This window comes from Globicephala melas, chromosome 18 (genome assembly GCF_963455315.2).
Source record: "Globicephala melas chromosome 18, mGloMel1.2, whole genome shotgun sequence".
Classification (NCBI taxonomy): Eukaryota; Metazoa; Chordata; class Mammalia; order Artiodactyla; family Delphinidae; genus Globicephala; species Globicephala melas.
In genome coordinates this window covers 11,859,518-11,880,094 of record NC_083331.1, presented here as the reverse complement: position 1 = coordinate 11,880,094, position 20,577 = coordinate 11,859,518, and the positions used below count along the sequence as shown (strand labels likewise).

The window sequence follows — 20,577 nt, the reverse complement described above, 5'->3', positions numbered from 1 at the left end:
AGCTTCTAGAATAGGACTGTTCAGTAGAACTTTCTGCAGTGTTAGAAATGGCCTATATCTGCTCTCCAGTAAGGTAGCTGCTAGTCATATTATTGAGTATTTGAAATGTGGGTATTGTGACTTAGGAAATGAATTCAAATTTGTGTTTAATTTTTAATTAATTCATATTTAAATAGACTCATGTGGCTTATGGCTACTGTACTGAACACTACAGTTCTAGAAAAAAGCCTAGGAGAATGTTTTCGCTAGCTGAGGGTAGGCAGCTGTTCCTTATGACACAGAAAGCAATAACTATAACAGTAAGAGTAGATGAATTAGACTCTTCAAAATTTACAGCTTTTTCTCTCATAAGACACCACTAAGAAAATAAATAGGCAAACTACAGACTGGGAGAAGATATTTGCAAAACAAATATATTGACAAAATACTGATATTAGGATATACAAAGAACTCTTAAAGTTCAATAATAGACCTACAGTCCAATTAAAATGGAGGTAAAGTATTCAGATAGACACTTCACAAAGGAAGGCAATACACAAGCCCAATAAGCAGCAGAAAAAATGCTTAACGTACTTTGTTGTCATGGAAATGCAAATTAAAGCATGAGATACTACCACACATACCTCTGAAAGGCCAATATTTAAAAATTAAAACTGACAGTATTAAATGCTATCCAAGATGTGGAACAACAGGAATTCTCATACATGGATGGTGGGAGGGTAAATTGGTACTGTTTGGGGGAAAGTTCTGCTAGTTTCTTCTAAATTTGTAAAATAACCCTTCAATTCAATTCCTAGACATTTACCTAAGAGAAATAAAAACATACGTTCACAAAAAGATGTACAGAAGATCTTGCAGTTTTATTCATAATGATAAAAATAAGAAACAGCCGAAGTGCTGATTGATAAGAGAATGGATAAATAAGCTGTGGCGTATTTATACTACGGAATACTGTTCCTCAATAAAAAGGAACAAAGCAGCCCCATGGATAAATCTCAAAAACATTATGCAAGTGAAAGAAATCTTACATAAAAGGACATGTGCTGTGAGATTTGATTTATACGTAGTTTAAGGAGAGACAAGAGTAATGTGAGATAGAAAAGTATCAGAAATGTGGTTGCCTCTTATGGGGGATGAGACTGACCAAGAAGGAACATAAGGAACTTTCTGGGGTTATGAGAATGTTGATTAGGTAGTTTGTGTCACATAGTTTTGTACGTTTGTCAAAACTCATAGAATAGTACCCTTAAGATTGGTGCATTTTATTTTATGTAACTTTTACCCGAAAATAAAATAATTCGAACTGTAGCTATACGTTTAGGGGTTTAGTGTACTGAAGTCTACAACTTACTTTGAAATGCTTCAGTGCAATAAAATAGGTTGATGTATATGGCCAGTGGGATGATTCATACATGACAAAGCATAGACAGTAAGTGTTCACCATAGACTCTAGGCAGTGGGTATATAAGTGTTCCCTGTACAAATTCTTAATTCTTTCAACTTTTAAGAATTAAGAAATCTTAATTCTGTCAACCTTCCTGTATGTTTGAACATTTTCCTAATGAATGTTGGAAAAATGTTTAATGTGATCTTTCATTATAAAAGTGATATATGACCCACAAAGATATTTGGAAAATGTAGAAAATTAAAGGAAGAAATAATATTTTCTATAGCCCAACTATCCAGAAATAATGATTACTTGACGCTTTTGCTTTTTCTTTTTTTTTGCCTTATTTTTTCTTTAATGGCTATGATCATATTTTATATGCTGTCCTGTATCTTATACTTGTCTCCTATAGAAATATACTATTTTTTCCCCAGTAAGCTTTTTTTTTTTTCTGTACGCGGGCCTCTCACTGTTGTGGTGTCTCCCGCTGCGGAGCACAGGGTCCGGACGCACAGGCTCAGCGGCGATGGCTCACGGGCCCAGCCGCTCCGCAGCATGTGGGATCTTCCCCGACCGGGGCATGGACCCGTGTCCCCTGCATCGGCAGGCGGACTCTCAACCACTGCGCCACCAGGGAAGCCCCCCCAGTAAGCTTTATAACATATTTCCACTGCCAGATAATATTCTGCTGAGCTTACTTAAGCATCCACTCATTTTGTGTGTTTAAATTGTTTTTCCTGTTTTACTGATAGACTAATGGATGTCATTTTACAGGAAGTTTGTTCTGTGTTTGAGATCCTTGTAAGTGAAAGTACCATGTGGAAGGGTATATGAAGTTTCAGAGCCCATCATACACATGTCAAATTGTTGACTTTTCCATCCCTTTTACAGAGTGATGCCTGAGACATCTCCACAGAACCCCCAAAGCTCCTCAAAGCCCAATTAAAATACCACCCACTGATCTGGAATATTTGAGTTATTCACTGGCTATGTGACAAAGTGGATTTTTAAAAATCCATTTATTTTTGTCATTCTAAGGTTCAGAGAGGTTTAGTAAGTTGCCAGAGGTCCCAGCCAGTAATGGGCAGAGCCACCCTTTGATCACGTACATGTCAAGGCAGTATTCAGCGCAAAACGTGCTTAAGAATGCTTATTAACTGAACACACGGATAACTGAAGGTCACAAAGGCTGAGATCAATTTAGAGTTACATTTCCTATGTATTTCCCTTCAGAACTGTGAAAGACTTAGGTTAGTTTCTTTCTGATATGAGCCTGGATGACGTTCTCATTTGCATATTGGTTTATTTGTTCTGTCCATCTACCTACCTCATGTAAAGGAAGCAGGCTTTTGATTTTCCTTTGGCTCAGAACACAGGTGAAGCCCATGTATTCTAAGTTGCTAATTGTGTATTGTTGGAAATGTGGTCCAGGTCAGAGTGACATGAATATCCTGAGGACTCTTTCTTTGCCTTCCAGGCTTCTAGTGTGAATCACAAAAGGATTCATGTGTATGGTGTGTGATCCTCTCCTCTGAGGGATGCGTGCCTGTAGGTTTCCATAGGCAGCAGGGGTATTCTCTGGTGTCCTCAGTGTCTGGGCATCCTGCACACTCACGGGGAAGAGTGAGCTGGGCTGCCATCAGCACAGACACTGTACTCGGCAGCAGTGTGAGCCGTGCCCCAGAAAGCTGTGATTCCAGGGGCTGTGGAGACTGCTGGCTTGTGGGGACATGGCCCTCCTCTAAAACGGAGACTAGAAAGGCAGGGGCCGGTTCCTTTATAAACAAACCCAGAGGAGGGATTGGTTGTCCTTGTGCACAAGGAAGAAAACAGGCTAATCATTCCTTATTTATTACATTTCTCTGCTCAGAGAGCGAATCAAGTATTGCTGTGAGCAGCTGCGTACCCTGTTGCCGTATGTGAAGGAGAGAAAGAATGACACAGCTTCGATTCTCGAGGCAACAGTTGACTACATGAAGTATGTCCGGGAGAAAATCCCTCCAGCCATCATGGGCCAGGTAGTCAACTCTCAAGCCCTTGAAATTTATTCTCGCAGACAGTGCTTTAATGCTACAGTTTTATTTCTTTTATTTTTTATAGTTAGAAATGTGTGTGTGTGTGTGTGTGTGTGTGTATATACGAAAAAAATCTATAGCTATAGCTATCTAAGTAGATCTCAATCTCTTTCTCTCTTCATTTCTTAGATTACTGAAGTACTTCAGATCAATAGGAGGTTTTGTAAGAAACGACAAACGCCCATCCAGCTATCCACCCCAGGCACGATTATGGCACAAAGGTATGATCATCTGAATCTTGTGAATCTGAGGTCGCCTTGTTATTTTTCTTTGGTACTAATGCTAGAAATGAGACAGGCACTGAACCCACCCATAATGAGAACTAAATGGTACTGATGAACCTAGCTGCAGGACAGGAATAAAGAGGTAGACATAGAGAATGGACTTGATGACGTGGGCTGGGAGGGCGAAGCTGGGGCTAAGTGAGAGTAGCATCGACTTATATACACTACCGAATGTAAAATAGTTGGCTGGTGGGAAGCAGCCGCATAGCACAGGGAGATCAGCTTGGTGCTTTGTGATGACCTAGAGGGGTGGGATAGGGAGGGTGGGAGGGAGGCTCAAGAGGGAGGGGATATAGGGACATGTGTATGCACATGGCTGATTCGCTTTGTTGTGCAACAGAAACTAACACGGTATTGTGAAGCAATTATATTCCAATAAAGGTCTATTAAAAAAAATAGAATCAGTAAACTTTTCCCATTGCTGATGTGTATCATTTAATTACAGTGATAAAATATGTAATATTCTCAGGCCCATGATGCTTTCATCATTTGACTCACTCTTTCTTCTTTTGTTGTTTCTTAAAATGGGGCTTTACGAGTAGTGCCTGTGGTGATTGACAATGCAGTCAGGATGCGATAGATTCTAGCATTCCTCTGTCACCAGGGCAGTCCAGCCCCATTTTCAGTTGGAAGTCCTTAAAGACATTTCTAGTATAATAGGTGACGTGCCAGATGAATGCTTCCTTGTTTAAATTGATTAGAATGTGTACACCAAGAAAAACTCTAAAGGAGAAGTAAACCATTCCTCCATATCCTAAAGAACCATCATGAATCCTCTTCTACAGTTTGTTCTTATATTTAATCCAGAGCATAGGCTCTGTCTGTGCTTTTTAGAAATAGAATGTAAGAAGAGCAGTTCAACTCAGCAATGTTCATATCATCTTCCTTGAGAAATGCCTAAAGAATGTTTTGTTTTTTTAAGAGAAAACAGTGTGTTGACAAGCACTTATTCACCTGTGAGAGGGATCAGATTCCTGGCTAATAAACGCTTGAACGTGTACTCTGTTCCTGCCTCCGGGGCTCCCTTGGATGAAGCTGTGAGAGGTGAGCTCCGCCCACCGCCCTGTGCAGCCGTAGTGTGCATGGGCGCGCGTGTGTGTCCTGCTCACCCTGGGCCTTCTGTGCAGGCACTGCCGCAACCAGGGGATGGAGCGTAGCTGGAAGATTACACCCTGAGTCCTTTGGTGCTGTCTGCTTGAAAGACACGGCTGGCCACTGGCATTTAAATAATGGTACCCCAGAAAGTGGGCTGAAAATTGACTCTCATTACCAGAAATCTCATCTTAATGATAGATGATGAGCACACTGATGACTATGTGTATTTCTGAATAGAATCTAAAGGGAGGGAAGTATTCATATTAATTCAGTGCTAACAGTGTGCAGGCAGACCTCAGAAATACCGTGAGTCCTGTTCCAGACCACTGCAATAAAGCGAATATCACAATAGGGTCACACGTGTTTTGGTTTCTCAGTGCATATAAAAGTTATGTTTACACACTATCGTAGTCTATTAAGTATGTAATACATATGTCTGAAATATTAATGTACATGCCTTAATTTTAAAATATGTCATTGCTTTAAAATGCTAGCCATCGTCTGAGCCTCCAGCAGGTAGTAGTTTAACATCAAAGATCACTGATCACCAGCTGGTGCTTTGTGACTGCCTGGAGGGGTGGGATGGGGAGGGTGGGAGGGACGGAGACGCAAGAGGGAAGAGATATGGGAACATGTGTATATGTGTGGCTGATTCACTTTGTTATAAAGCAGAGACTAACACACCATTGTAAAGCAATTCTACTCCAATAAAGATTAAAAAAAAATTCTAACCATCATCTGACAATGCAAGGTTGCCACAAACCTTCAGTTTGTTTAAAAAAAAAAAAAACAACTCTTCAAAACACAATGGAAGTACAATAAAGCAAAGCACAGTAAAATGAGATATGCCTGTATAAAAATATTAAACGTATTTTTAATAAGGAACATGGATTCACATCACACCTAGGAAGGTTGAAGCATACCTTTGAAAATCCTGAAACAACCGAAATAATAAAGCGATTTCCTTACAACCTGAAATCAAAAAAAAAAAAGATCACTGATCACAGATCACTGTAACAAATATGCTAATAATTTAAAGGTTTAAGATATTGTGGGAATTAGCAACATGTGACACAGAGACATAAAGGGAGCAAATGCTGTTGGAAAAACGGCACCAATAGACTCACTTGATGTAGGGTTGCCACACACCTTCAATTTGTAAAAGAACAGAGTGGCTGCAAAGTGCAATAAAACAAGGTCTGCCTGTACTGAGCATTTAACCTATTAATTGATTTACCTCCTTTGTGTCTTTGCTTAATTGTCACCTTCTCAGTGAGTCTTTCTCAACCACCCAATTAAAACCGCACACTCCTTCCCAGCATCACATAATACGTGGGACTCCTTATCCACTCCCTCTGCTGTATTTGTCTTCATAGCACTGTTCTCCTTCTAATATTCTTTTCTTGCCTATTTTTTTCTTGCCTGTCTTCTGCCACTAGAATATCAACTCCACAAGGACAGGGATTTTTTTGCCTCTTTTGTTCATTGCTGTATCTCTAGTACCTAGAACAATGACCAGCTCACAGTAGGTGATCAAGAAACATTCATTATATGAATATTCCATTGTGAATATTCAATGTTTACCCACTGGGAGGCATTTTTGTTATTTGTATTATAAAGTCCAGGCATGCCCATGTGCTTGTACAAATAAGAAGATGGAAAAAAAGCAGAGCCAGAGTAAAAGCACACAGCTGCCAGCTTGTGACTTCTCATACATATTCCCAAAGGTTATTCTTCACTGAGAAGCCAGTAGGTTATGGAGCATGTAACCTGTGTGTTAGGTGCTGATGACCAGAGGCCCTACCATCTCCTACCCCTGCCTGAGTCTGAGGTCACCTTTCTACTGGTTTCCTCGAAGGGATTCCACTGCCTCATGTCAGCACCTCCCTGTGCTGGGAATGCCCTTTCCCACGCTCTGCCTGGCTCACCCCCAGTCATCGCTTAGTTTCAGCTTAAATGTTTCTGCCTCAAAGATGGGGACACGAGGACAGACATGGTGCAGTTCTTGTTCTTAGGGAGCTCGCAAATGAGCAGCAGACAGGGTCATAAAGCAAAATATGATTCATGTGTTATTTTAAGTGCTGTCGTCGAGGTACCATGCACATTATGGGGACATTGTGGAAACAACGGGAACAAACGAGGTTACGGGGGATGGTGTCTAAAGTCAAAAGAGAAAGGGTCTCCAAATAGGACATTGCCCTCCTTGTTCATATAATCAACCTCAGGGTATTTATTCGTCAATTTAGACTTTTTTCCTGACTTAGGGGAGAGGGAAGGAGAATAGAAAAAAAAGTAGCCATGAGCCATGGTTAATCTACTTAAAGTAGCTATGGCTGAATGTCACAAAGAATGATTCAGTCAGCCCAGATTAAATCAGATAGGGGTCAGGCCACAGGTGTATGCCTGTCAGTGTTACTTCTTATACACACAGTACTTACTTCTGCATTTTCACTATTCATATCCTGCAGAAACTCTGAAACACTCTTGTGATGGTAGTGAGTTCAGGCCTTTCTGTGTCGCAGGATCTCTTGGTTTTGCATCACCTAAAATGACTGTTCTTGGGAAGAAACAAATCCACTAGGACCATAGGCTTATGTCAGGTTCAGACTGGACAAGACCTTGAAGGTCACTGAGTCAAAACCCCTACTTCGATTTTATTTATATACATTTTTCCATTTGAAAAGCAGTATTAGTCCTTTACTAAAACCCAGTTAAGATAATAACTGTATTCATTTTTAAATGTATTCCCTTCAAGTCTTTTTCTACACTACAGTCTTTTTCTACATTACAGTCGTAATCATATTGGATCTCCAATTTTGTCTCTGGCTTTTTTACTTAACATTGTGTCCTGTCCACTTGAATTTTGTATTATGCAGCCCTCAGCACCATTGTAATGGTTTTAGTAGTTTATCAAACGATTTATAGAATAGTTTTCTTAGTCGGCCTCCTGTTGCTACATTTAGTGTTCGCAGTTTTGTGGGGAGAGTGATTTTATGCATAATATGATAGTAAATATTTCCCTGTAGATTTTTCTGTATTTTGGACTTCTTTCTTGGTCTGGATACCTGGAAGTGAGTGACGAGTGAGTTAGGGAACGTGAGCACATGCACAGCTGGTCACGCATGTTGCCAAATGGTTTTTGAAAGAGGACTGGCACAGTTGAAATCAGTTAATAAGTCTTTCAGATTTCACTTTCACCACCTAGGCCGGTAAATTGAAGGCTGGAGAAGTTAAATGGCCACCTGAAGCCCCCTGGTTTCTGTGCTAAATCTGACCTGTAACCCAGAAGTGCTGATATCGGTCAACATTAGACTTCCTTAGGCTGCCTTTACTTGTCCTTTTTCACAAGTCTCTGTACACTTTTGCCGAAATGATTTTTCACAAATATTCCAGATACATTTGTATTTAAAGTAGACATAAAGCTATGTTCCTTTGCCTTTATTCCTGTCAGTATCCAGAAGAAAATAAATAGGTGTTCAGGGAAGTCACTGGCGGTCCAGTGGTTTGGACTCCGTGCTTCCACTGCAGGGGGCGTGAGCTTGATCCCTGGTCAGGGAGATCCCTCAAGCCGCACAGCGCGGCCAGAAAGTTTAAAAACAAAACAAGGTATTCCCGATATTGAGATTACATTGTTAACATGCATTATATATTAAAAAAAATTTTCTGCCTTCTAGTTACTGCACAGAATATAGCTATATAACAGTATAACCCACTTCACTCATAGAAAATCAGTGAGTGAGTTGTGGCTGGATGGAGTTCTTCTTTCCAACATTCTCCCATGCTTCATAGGGATGACCACAGTTTTTATGATGGCGAGACATGCGCACGCACACACAATGGCATAGAGGTATGATGCGTCTCCAAAATCTGTCTTTTAGTGACATGTGAACACTAATTTATAGTGTGTGTATCGCTCTAAATGCCACTACCAGAAAGTTCACTTTGTTTTTACGTCAGCATTTGAGTATAGCAGTAGTCTTAAGTTTGGACCATGAGGAAATGAAATAGAGGGCAATGTATTTCAAATATAGTAGTTCAGGGTTACTGATTTGCATCTACTGATGGATACTTGCTTTGTTTTTATTAAAGGTCAGTCGAGCTCTGCGTCAGAGAACACTGTTGGCGCCGTGTGTAAAACCCGAATCCCCAGCACAGCTCACTCTCTCAATTCCTTCCGTGCTGTCAGATACTATTCTAAAGTCGTCCCTTCCTATGATGCCGCTGCCGTAACAAATCAGAACATTTCGGTACATTTTCCAACAGCTGTGCCCAAAGTCTCGAAGTTTCTTCCTCAGCACTGCAATTCTGTGTTGGGCCAGGCGTGCGCAGCACACCCCAACTGTCTGGTAAGTCTTCTGGGGTCTGTGGGTCAGGCTGGGCTCTTTCATCCCAGCCAGCAGGAGCCCCTGGCCTGCGTTTTGTTGTTCATGCTCTGGTTAGAAACCTCATCGCCTGGCACCGGGGGAGTCAGCCCAGGCTCTGGCTCCCCGTGCCGCCCCACTGCTCTCTCCATATCCAGAGTTGGTGAATCTGGACGTGGCTCCGCTGCTATGACTGGAAGTGACCAGGCGGAACCTAATCTCCTCTAGAGCCCCTCCTCGCTCCCCCCGCCCGACCCTGCTTTCTACGGTGCCACCTCCCATTCCACCAGCCGCACCCTCCACTGGCACCGTGGCTCGCTGCTGATTTCTCTCTTAGGCCGGCACCAGTCACACACCCTATGACAGCCTGTTCTTGTGACACCAACCAGGCCGATTTCAGATCCCAGGTGTCCTCATAGCACAGATACTTACTGAGCACCCACTGTGTTCTAGCATTGTGCTAACCACCGGAAATGTAGTATCTAAAGATAGACCACAATCCCTGCCGTCATGAAGCCTGAGTCTCCCAGGGAAGCGGGCACAGAAGCAGACAGTCATGATGCGCATTGGCGCGCACGGGAGGAGACCCTCGTGTCTATAGGGTAATACGGGTGTGGGCAAGGATTGGGACTGCTTACCCCTGGAGGAAGTACTGTGTGAGCTGAGATCCAAAGAGTAAGAATTAGCCCAGTGGAGAGGTTAGGAGTTGGGAGTGAGGAAGGGAAAAGCAGTCCAGCATGGATCAGTGGTATCTTCATTTTTGGGAAGAATTGTCCAATTCTAGAGGAAGACCTGAACTTGACTGGCCTGCTTAAAATGGACTCTGATAGCCTTAATATAATTATTGATACTTTTGCATATTAATAATAGTTACCGTGTTTTGAGCACTCAATAGGTAATGTGCCAGATACCCTACGTACTTAATGTGGGTGATCTAATGAATCTTTGACACAGTCATTGAGGTAGGGACCATTATTTCCATATGACATCTATAAAGTGGGAATAATAGTGACTTTCCCAAAAAACATTTATGAGAAAAATGTTTGAAAGAGCATTAGAAAGAAATTTTAAAATATGAAGTATCTACAGATATAATACTGTTACTAATGGTCATTAGTATACCAGCATATTATTTTTTTAATTGTGACCTACCCTTATTGTATGTAGTTTTTTCGGAGAATTGTTACAACAATGTATAATTACTTTTAGTAACTATGAATAATACCTATTTTAAAACCTGTAGTGTATTCACCTGAGGAGTTCATGGTTTTACAATTTCCTATTGCTTGAGGACATAGAAAATGTATTTGTGACATTATGAGTAAGAACAGGCCAGGATTCAATTAATGTGTTTTTTTTTCACCTTTGCAGCAACAGTTTTGGGCGTATTAATAGCACATGTTTGAAATTCACACTCTAGACCACCTACTGGGTGCCGTTTGACAATACAAGAAGAATGGAACAAAGAATGATCTTGAAAGCTACACCCGGAGACCTACTATCAAAAGGGTTTGCATTGTATGGCTTCTGATAAATGTGCTAAAAGCTTCTGCAGTCAGAAAGACAGGCAGCAAAAGTGCTAGCCATAGGTTTTTACTTACCTTCACACATACTTGGATCTCCCCCAACCCAGGTGCTACAAGAACAAACTGCCTAGGTGAGCTAGACTCTTTTTTTTTTTTCTCAAAAAATATTCCACAATTTATGCGAAAGGTACATGATAAAGAAGATCCACGTAGACTGGGTAAAGTGCATTGGTGTCACTAAGTACAGATGTTGCAACTTGATTCTTACTTTTAGTATCACTGTGAATTACTGTCACTTATTTCTAGGTGGTATCGTTTCCAGATTTGACATTTGAGAGAGCTTCCTTGGCTATTCACTATTCAAACTCAGATACCATAGTTTGAGAGAGGTGTTTACCTCCTCACTTGACTACTAATGAATAAACTGACATGTTTGTTTTTGCATTTCACCATCCCTTGAGTGAAATGATAGCTAATAGGTAAATTTTTCTTTCTGGCTCTTTAGTTACAGACTAGCAGGCCTTTCTTTGTTTTTCATCTCCTTCTTCCTATGGGTATCAGAAAAGATTGCCGAAAATAAGGGGAGAAAAATGTTTGTTTTATATTTCACTAAAATGTTCTTATGCATAGTATAAGTATTATTGTTAAAGAAAATATTCAGTTCTGACCCTCAAAACGGTAACCCATTTTTGTTCTGTTCAATAAATATGGGTTCCCTCTTTTAGTAGTACTGTGTAGGGACTTTCATTTTACAAGATTTTTGAGGATTTGGAAAATTACTTTCGGCATAGCCAAATTTTCATGTTAAATTGTGTAACTTTTCTTTGAGGATGGCATGGTAATGGAATTTGTAGATGTTTGACAAACTTGATAAAGGAACTAGAAGTTTCCAACTAAGATTCTATGCTTATTATTATAAATGTGTGCTCGACTCTTGCCTTTGGGGGTAGTAATGGCTTTGACATTGTAGGAGAACCTGTTGAGGTATTTTGAGTATTTTGGGATGACTTCATATGTTCACAGCTGGTCTTAATTTCTACTGGGACTTTTTCTTTGCATCAGCGTTTTCCTAAATTCACACGTGGACCATGAGACACAGCCTGTGGCTGGGAATTCTACCTAGAGAGGTGACCCACAGATCCTGTCTGCCTGCTGTTATCAATCCCCTTTTTCCTTTCAACATGAAGAGGAGACTACCAGATCAGTCTTTTTTTTCAACGCTGGTTCCCATGATCCTGAACTTCATGCAAATGTCCAAATTCATTTTTAATACCAGAATTTTAGTTTTAATAAATTATGCTCTTCCAGGTCAGTTCAGCTCTCAGCCGGGGAGGAAAGGTTAGTTGGGCCTCAGCCTGTAAAGAAGAACACACTTTTCCTTTGTAAAATCAGGTTGACCGGTCATGAGACAGTTGCAGTGTCGTTTTCACAATGAAAAGGTGCAAAGAGTTTGTCTAGAAAAGTTGGCAGCTTGCGGTTTTCACATTGGTGGTTCTAGCAGCCCCTGTCCCTATCCAAACAGGGAGTAGGGGCAGAAGCAAATATTTATTGAGCCCTTTCTGTGGCTTAGGCAAATTATGAGACATATCCTCGAGGGAGAGGAACTTGGCCTTACTTGTTTCCAGACCCTCATTGTCAGCCATCTTGCTGGCTGGCTGGCTGGATGTACACGTGCTTGGATGGGTACCTGGGGGAATGAGGACCCAAGAGGAAGGAGGCGTCTGAACATGGGTGATGATTATGAGAAGGGAAAGGGGGGGACGTGGTCAAGCCCTTAGGGACCCGTTTGAGGTCAAGAGGGAAGGAAGAGTGGAAGTAGATATTTGGCCATCCATCACTGTAGTTTTTATTGAGAGTGTATCACTACTCTGTTTACACTTATTTCCTACCCCTCACCATACTTTTCTAATATATGAGTTGTATGGTCTCCCAGCATAGCAGAAATGGCAGTCATTGGTAGTGTTTGTAAACAAACTGTTGTGTGTTCAGTGGAGAACATGCAAATGTTGAACACCTCAAAAATCATTCAGTTATTTATTAATTTGTTCAGTAACTATTTGGCAGGCATTGTCTTAAATGCTGGGAAAACAGCTATATATATGACATCGTCTTTTTAACTTTTTTTGTCTAGGAGCTTAAAGTTTACTGGGAGAGACAGGTAGGCTGGAACTGCAGTAGAGTTTGGTGAGTGCTATGCGGGGGGAGAAATATGAAGTACTAAAAAGCAACACCCACACCATTCTGGGGATTCATGGGAGGTTTTAGGGGTAGTGACGTCTGCGCTATCCTCATTTCTGAAACTGGTAGTAACAGTACCTGCCTCTTAAGGTGGTTGTGAAGATTAAATGAGATAATACATGTGAAAGCTCTTAGAACAGTGTCTGGCGCACTGTATAGGTGTCATCGCCCCCACAATTATAACAATGATTAAGCTGAGATTTTAAGGACCAGTAGGCATAAACTAAGCCAAGAGGTGGAGATTTGGGGACTGGTTAGGGAGATAAGTTTTCAGGCAGAACTGTATTTGCAAAGGAACGACGGAAAGGACAGCATAACACGTTTGGAGAAGTGAAGGTAATTCCACGTGGCTGTGCAGAGAGTTCAGGTGTGGGGTGGAGGAGGGATGGAGCAGGGAGATAGGCGGGAGCAGAGAGAGAGAGGCAAGGGCCACATGACACTGCCCTCTTGGAACTTTAAACAGTTCTTTTGTTGCTGTCATGGTATTGACATCATCAGATATGCATTTTTAGGGTGAGCACTCTGGCTTTGGTGAGTTAAAGGCAGAATGAATCGAAGGGGGCTTAAAGCACCTCGGGGGAAGGAGTGGCTGTTCCAGTAATTCAGACAAGAGATGGCCCGAAATACGTCATTGGCTGTGGGGATGAAGAGAAGAGGCAAATCTGGTCGATATTAAGGGGGCAGAATTAGCAAGAGTAGGTAGATGATCCAATACAGGGGTGGTGAATAAGGGCAAAGTAGTAAGGATAACAGCCAGGTTTCTGGCTTCGGTTGCTGGACAGATCATATTGACGTTCACTGGGGGAGCACAAGGAAAAGAGCATTTGGAGGGATGGCGCTGGATGATGACAGTTTCACCTGGGAACGTGCTGCATTGGGTGCGTGGGGGGTAGCCTAGTGGAAGCAGCTAGAACACACGCAGATCTGTGCAGCACAGGTGGGGGCTCTGGGTGAGAGATGACGCAGTTTAGGGCATCGTCAGCCAGGGGTGGGGGAATGTTGAAGTGGGTGATTCAGTCATTAAATGATGGGATGATCCACAAGGGCCTTCTGACCCTGCAATTCTATTATCATTCATCATAAGAAGTCACTGGGTCAGGCCCCCAATGTCACATGACACTGCAAGTTACCAGAGATTTGAGACACGTGGGTAGAGCCCTCTAAGGCAGAGGGTACAACTTGCCCATGGCAGCTGTGTTTGTTTACTGTTGTTTTTTTTTTAAATTTATTTTTCCTTCCAGTTTTATTGAGGTATAGTTGACATACAGCACTGTATAGGTTTAAGGTGTGCAGCATCATGACTTGACTTACGTACGTCATGGAACGATGAGCACAGGAAATTTAGTGAATGCTCATCAACTCATATAGATACAAAATCAAAGAAAAAATATTCTTCCCTGTGATGACAACTCTTAGGATTTGCTCTTTTAACAACTTTCCTATATAACGTACAGCAGGGTTAGTTGTATTAATCACGCTGTGCATCATATCCCTAGTAGTACACTTATAACCGGAAGCTTGTACTTTTGGAAACCACCTTCATCCAATTCCCCCTCTCCCCAACCCTTGTGAGAAATTAAATTTCTCCGAATTTCTAGCTTCTGAAAAATTCAAAACATCAGCAATACTGGCTCTATTTCTACTTAGGCAAAATAGCAACACATTGCTCAGGTAAGTAGTACCCAGCCCTACGTATGGGGTGTCAGGTTCCCACCCAGCTTGCCTCCTTCATTGAAATGACTTTGCCTGGTCCCTATAGGTATTCCAGTTTGTCCCCTACAAAGAGAATCGCTTGGGGGATGGAGAGTGGCAGCACGTTAAAATGCACACTCCCAGGCCATGCCCCACAGGGTCAGATGGGTAGGTTTGGCTGAGCTGGGAATCCACATTTTAAAAAACACTGCCCGAGGTGTGGCAGGCATCTGATTATCCTACTTAAAAACCCCCAGTGCACGTAAATGGATGCAGATATCCAGAGGAGACACGAAAACAGAATAGATGCAAACTAAAACCGTATGTCATTGACTTCCAGACCTGAAGCCCTTGTAGATTTATGAAAACCATGCATTTGGGAGCTCCTGTCTGAGAGATTGTGATTCTGTAATTCTAGGATGGGGCTCAGTAACCTGCAGAGAGTGATTCCGATGTGCAGCCAGGTTTTGGAGCCACCGTTAGATTCGTAACATGCTAATCACGTGTGTGTTGAGAGCAGATGTCAGGAGATGAAGCAGGGGGAGCATATCCTCCCAAATCTCCGCAGGTCACAGGAGAGGATCATTGCTGCCCCACTGGGTGATGGAGAAAGGTTTTGCTGAGGAGGTGAGTTTCAGAAACTGCTTTGGTAAGTTAGATGATTGGGTAAAAACACTGCACACCCAGAGTATAGCTGTGGGGAAATTCAAAGGTGGGAAAGGACCCAGGGAGTTTTCAGCAGGAATAACTGAAAAGAGTGAAAACCGTGAAAATGAGGTCTGTCTCACTCACTTTCTTTTGTCTAGATGGCAGTAAAAATGTGTATGAAGGGAGTTGCTTTCTCACGTTTATTAAATTTTCATGTTTGTAGAATTACAGGGGTTGTTAAAAGCAGAAAGCCACTTTTGCAATATAACAAACTACAGAAAATATGTCATTTCTCTGAATACTTGGCATTGACCTATCATCACAAAATTCCTGAGACCAAACCGAAGCCTCCCACACTTTTCTTTCTGACTTTCTGGCCTGCTGTTGTTTGCCCCTTTCCCTTTGCCTGTCTCCCTGTTACATGGAATGAGGAAGCAGGAAGCCCAGGGATCGCCTTGGTTAATCAGGTATCAAGAGCTGCTTTCATCACCATGGAAACATGACACCCCTGTGCAAGACAGAGAAACCCCTTATCTCTCGATTTTTCCAGGTGGATTTAACATCCCAGAATAATATCCTTTCTGAAAACAGGAAGATGCAAACACACGCACACAATTACATTACATAGCATGCCGGGTGCTGCTGAATTTTACTCATCTGACCCTAGAAAAAAGTACTTTTCATTTTTGCTCAAAGCACACATTTCTAGAAGTCAGATCGTAAACTAGGTGGGCTTGAGTACGGCCGGGAAATAGGCTTCTAAAGTGCACAAACTTGTTCTGAAACGGAGTCTGCTAAACCGTCCTTGCAGACGGATACTCCTTTCCACTTCTTTCTTCCCCACATCGGCTATGTGAGGGTGTTGGGAGTGGTGTATTTTCTACAACACTGAATTCCTCCTCCTCTATCCTGTCTCAGGCTATTTTCCTGTGTTCTTCAAAATAATAGCCAAATTTTAAAAAGTTCTGTGACTTAGGACTTACAAGACTCCACGTCATTTTTAAACCCCCGATAACAGGTGTCAACTTTGCAAACACTGTGAAAACTCCTTCCAGGTTATTTTCCCTGTAGACCTAAAGTGGATCTCAGTGTTGAACTGGAAACTATTGGGAAGTAGAAAATCTCTCTCATGCTTATGTGTATGTTAGGATAGGTGCACAGAAACAAGAGTAAACTCGTTTTTTCCCTTACTGCTTTGGACTAATACTGGTTCTCTCATGTTGTGGTATTCTAATACCCCTGAATCTGTTGTTTTTAAAGCATTCAGTTAAGAGTGTGGAGAAACCCATCAGATTCACTTCCCTGTGGGATTACTTGTTTTCTTTAGTATTTTTAGATTTTATTTACTATCATAAAAAAGGAGGCCATGGTGGTCGAAGCATTGGTTTTTGTCTCCTACTGGAGCACTATTATTGAACTACCCTTTATGACATTTAACTAGTAAAATAATGATTTAAAATATCTTGCTAAAGGAGACACTCCAGACTTTTTTTCAGTGTAACAAGGAGTTAAACTCTTCAATTGGGTTAGTGAGTCAGGACCTGGACGAAAATGCCTCTAAGCCTCTGATGGAGTTAAGGGAAAGAGGTGAGATATCAATTAAGTAATCTTTTTTCTTTAGAAGCAAAAAATTGAGTTTTGAAAAACTTGAATATGAACGTATTGTCTTGGCATAAAAAGACTTTAAAGGGTTAATCCTAATCTTAGGCAACCGAGAAGCTACTGCAGGATTTACTCTGAGCTCCACATACTCCCCTGCTTTCTCCAGACATGTGAGAAGAATTGTATATGGGGAGGGGAATTCCTTTCTTGACCATCAGTGCCCTCACCCTGTGAAGCAAGAGCTGAGTTTCAATATAAATGTTATTGCTGGCCAGGTCCTTTTTAAAAACCTAGCCACAGAATCTGACTGGCAGAGAATGTGTTTATTCTTAGGCTCGCTATCAATTCTCCCTAAAATGGAAAACGTACAACAAAGGATGCAGTAAAACGCTGCTCTCAGGGGCGGGATCGTGTCAGTCCAAGAGGCAGTTCCAGGGAAATCATGTGAAGGGATTTGCACTTATACCCTTGGCCCTGGTCCAGCCAAGGCTGGGAAAAGACTCCCACTTCTCCAGCCCAGCAGCCAATGATGTAAATTAACTCTACAAGGAGCCACATCCTCTGGACTGGTTTCGGGGAGGTGAATGTGAGGGTGATTGCATAAATGGTTTGCTTATTGCACAAAACAGTTTGCAAAAAGGAGATGCTTAACTGCCTTAGAGAAATTGGGTTAAGATGTTAACTCTCAGCTACTAGGATTGGCTTTGTGTCATTTGGGTATTTCCGTCAAATGCTAATGAAAGTTCAGGAATACTAATCAGGTCCCACTGGCCAGGCCAAGCCAGGCACGGCAGGCTTCCAGCTGAAAATTATTTTTCACTGTCTACACGTGGATATTCTGCTCCCACTTAAACAAAGGCAAGGCAGAGCCCTGTGTGATTGCGATCTCCCCGTGGCCCGTCCAGGCCTCCTGCAGCACGGCCCTAACGCTGCTCTCTCTCTGCCATCTCCCTGGCCCTTACCTCCTCTTCCTCCATGCCTGATGCTCCGGGCACTGAGTACCTTACACATGGGCCCCTCAGCCACCCAGAGAGGCAGCCTGGTGTCTTGGAAAGAGCACAAGGTTAGTCCGAATGGGGCGGTCCTAGCTCAGTTCCGCGCCTCATTAGCTGCACATGTTTACGTAAATTATTTACCTCCTTACACCTGTTTCCTCTTCCCTAAAATGGAGGTAACAATATTCCTGTACTTACTGAGGTTCTGAGGCTGGAAGATAATGTTTACAAGGTTCCTGGCCCACTGTAGAGCTGCCCAAAGGTAGCTGCTATTATCTTGCCGCTGCCCCTCGCTCTAGCCTCGGCTCACCAGGATGCCGCGCACAGGAGGAGAGAGAATCTCCGTTCTCCTTGGCATCTCATGGCACTCCTCCCAGCTGTGGAGGATCCTAAACAGTGAGGGTGCTGGGCTTCCGGTGAGCTGCTGGGATTCGTTAGCCCTGACGGTGACATGTGAAGTCCTGGCACTCCACCCGGCAGGGCGGAACAGTTACCTTGAGCATCCTCTTCCCACCAGCCTCAGGCGAAGCGTTTTTGGAGCAGGGAGGGAATAAGAGTTTGTGTGGCTTCTCCACGTGCCGCCAGGGTCGCTAAGGAGCCTACTCCCGGGTTGGTGATCTCCCGACATGGGTCTCCCTTCTGCCACCACGCCCCAGCTGGGGGGGCTCATCTGTGTGAGAGGCAGCAGTCGATTTGAACCCCGTACCAATGCTTCTGGGCTTTACTCAGGGCTCTTGAGAAATAAAATCAGTTTCTCTGAGCCTCATTTTTCTCATCTAAGGAGCTAATACCTAACTAGCAAATTTGTTCTGAGGATTCAAGAACATGCACACGACCTGTCACTAAGGATAGCACCTTTCCTACGGTAGGAGTAAATAAAATATATTGCTCATCATCCTTGCTTATTCTTTGTGCACAAGCTTTACTCTGTCCCTTCTTTGCTGAGAGCAGGCAGCGTCCCACTGTTCATCTTTCCCCCCTAATTTTTGCTTTCCCAACTCTCCCACAGACACCACCAACAAACATTAATCATTGGTATCTTTTGAAAGATATTTTAATTTGGAGTATAAAAGTAATATGGTCTTATAAAATTTAAACAAAACAAAACTGTATAAAATAGATTAAACATCTCTCTCCCTTCCCTTGAGATCCTGCTGTTTTGTGGTAACCACCCTTAACAAATTGAGTGAGTTTCCTTCTGGATTTATGCATATAAGAACAGAAGCTATGCACATGGAGAGACGTTTAGATTTCTTACAACATGGGAATCGTTCTCTTGTTCTGCACTCATTTACCCCCCCGGCCCTTAACTCATTTGTGGATATTTTCTATATCTGAATGTCAAGACTTTCATCCTTTTTAATTTTTTTTAATTTTTTATTTTTTTAAAACATCTTTATTGGAGTATAATTGCTTTGCAATGGTGTGTTAGTTTCTGCTTTACAACAAAGTGAATCAGTTAGACATATACATATATCCCCATAACTCCTCCCTCTTGCGTCTCCCTCCCTCCCACCCTCCCTATCCCAGCCCTCTAGGTGGTCACAAAGCACCAAGCTGATCTCCCTGTGCTATGCGGCTGCTTCCCACTAGCTATCTATTTTACATTTGGTAGTGTATATAAGTCCATGCCACTCTCACTTTGTCCCAGCTTACCCTTCCCCCTCCCCGTGTCCTCAAGTCCATCCTCTAGTAGGTCTGCATCTTTATTCCCGTCTTGCCCCTGGGTTCTTCGTGACCTTTTTTTTTTCTTTAGATTCCATATATATGTTTTAGCATACGGTATTTGTTTTTCTCTTTCTGACTTACTTCACTCTGTATGACAGACTAAGTCCATCCACCTCACTACAAATAACTCAATTTCGTTTTTTTTGTTTTTGCTTTTGTTTTTTCGGTACGCGGGCCTCTCACTGTTGTGGCCTCTCCCGTTGCGGAGCACAGGCTCCGGATGCACAGGCTCAGTGGCCATGGCTCACGGGCCCAGCCGCTCCGCGGCATGTGGGATCTTCCCGGACCGGGGCACGAACCCGTGTCCCCTGCATCGGCAGGCGGACTCTCAACCACTGCGCCACCAGGGAAGCCCTCATTTCTTTTTATGGCTGAGTAATATTCCATTGTATATAGGTGCCACATCTTCTTTATCCATTCATCTGTCGATGGACACTTAGGTTGCTTCCACGTCCTGGCTATTGTAAATAGAGCTGCAGTGAACATTGTGGTACATAACTCTTTTTGAATTATGGTTTTCTCAGGGTATATGCCCAGGAGTGGAATTGCTGGGTCATATGGTAGTTCTATTTTTAGTTTTTTAAGGAACCTCCATACTGTTCTCCATAGTGGCTGTATCAATTTACATTCCCACCAGCAGTGCAAGAGGGTTCCCGTTTCTCCACACCCTCTCCAGCATTTATTGTTTGCAGAGTTTTTGATGATGGGCATTCTGACCGATGTGAGATGATATCTCATTGTAGTTTTGATTTGCATTTCTCTAATGATTAATGATGTTGAGCATTCTTTCATGTGTTTGTTGGCACTCTGTATATCTTCTTCGGAGAATGCCTGTGTAGATCTTCTGCCCATTTTTGGATTGGGTTGTTTGTTTTTTTGATATTGAGCTGCTTGTAAATTTTTGAGATTAATCCTTTGTTAGTTGCTTCATTTGCAAATATTTTCT

At 42.4% G+C, this 20,577-nt stretch overlaps 1 protein-coding gene across 6 annotated transcripts in view; it reads left to right on the top strand.

The window, feature by feature from the left end:
- SOHLH2 (spermatogenesis and oogenesis specific basic helix-loop-helix 2) overlaps positions 1-11,599 on the top strand; it is a 95,778-nt gene extending 84,179 nt beyond the window's left edge. For all 6 annotated transcript variants that reach the window (XM_060287973.1, XM_060287974.1, XM_060287975.1 and 3 more), the window contains 5 exons: positions 3,258-3,405; positions 3,592-3,683; positions 4,669-4,790; positions 8,931-9,187; positions 10,574-11,599. In XM_060287973.1, coding sequence (XP_060143956.1) covers positions 3,258-3,405; positions 3,592-3,683; positions 4,669-4,790; positions 8,931-9,187; positions 10,574-10,594 — 640 coding nt within the window. In that variant the 3' untranslated portion in view covers positions 10,595-11,599. The remainder of the gene's footprint in view (positions 1-3,257; positions 3,406-3,591; positions 3,684-4,668; positions 4,791-8,930; positions 9,188-10,573) is intronic.
- The last annotated feature ends 8,978 nt before the right edge of the window (positions 11,600-20,577 follow it).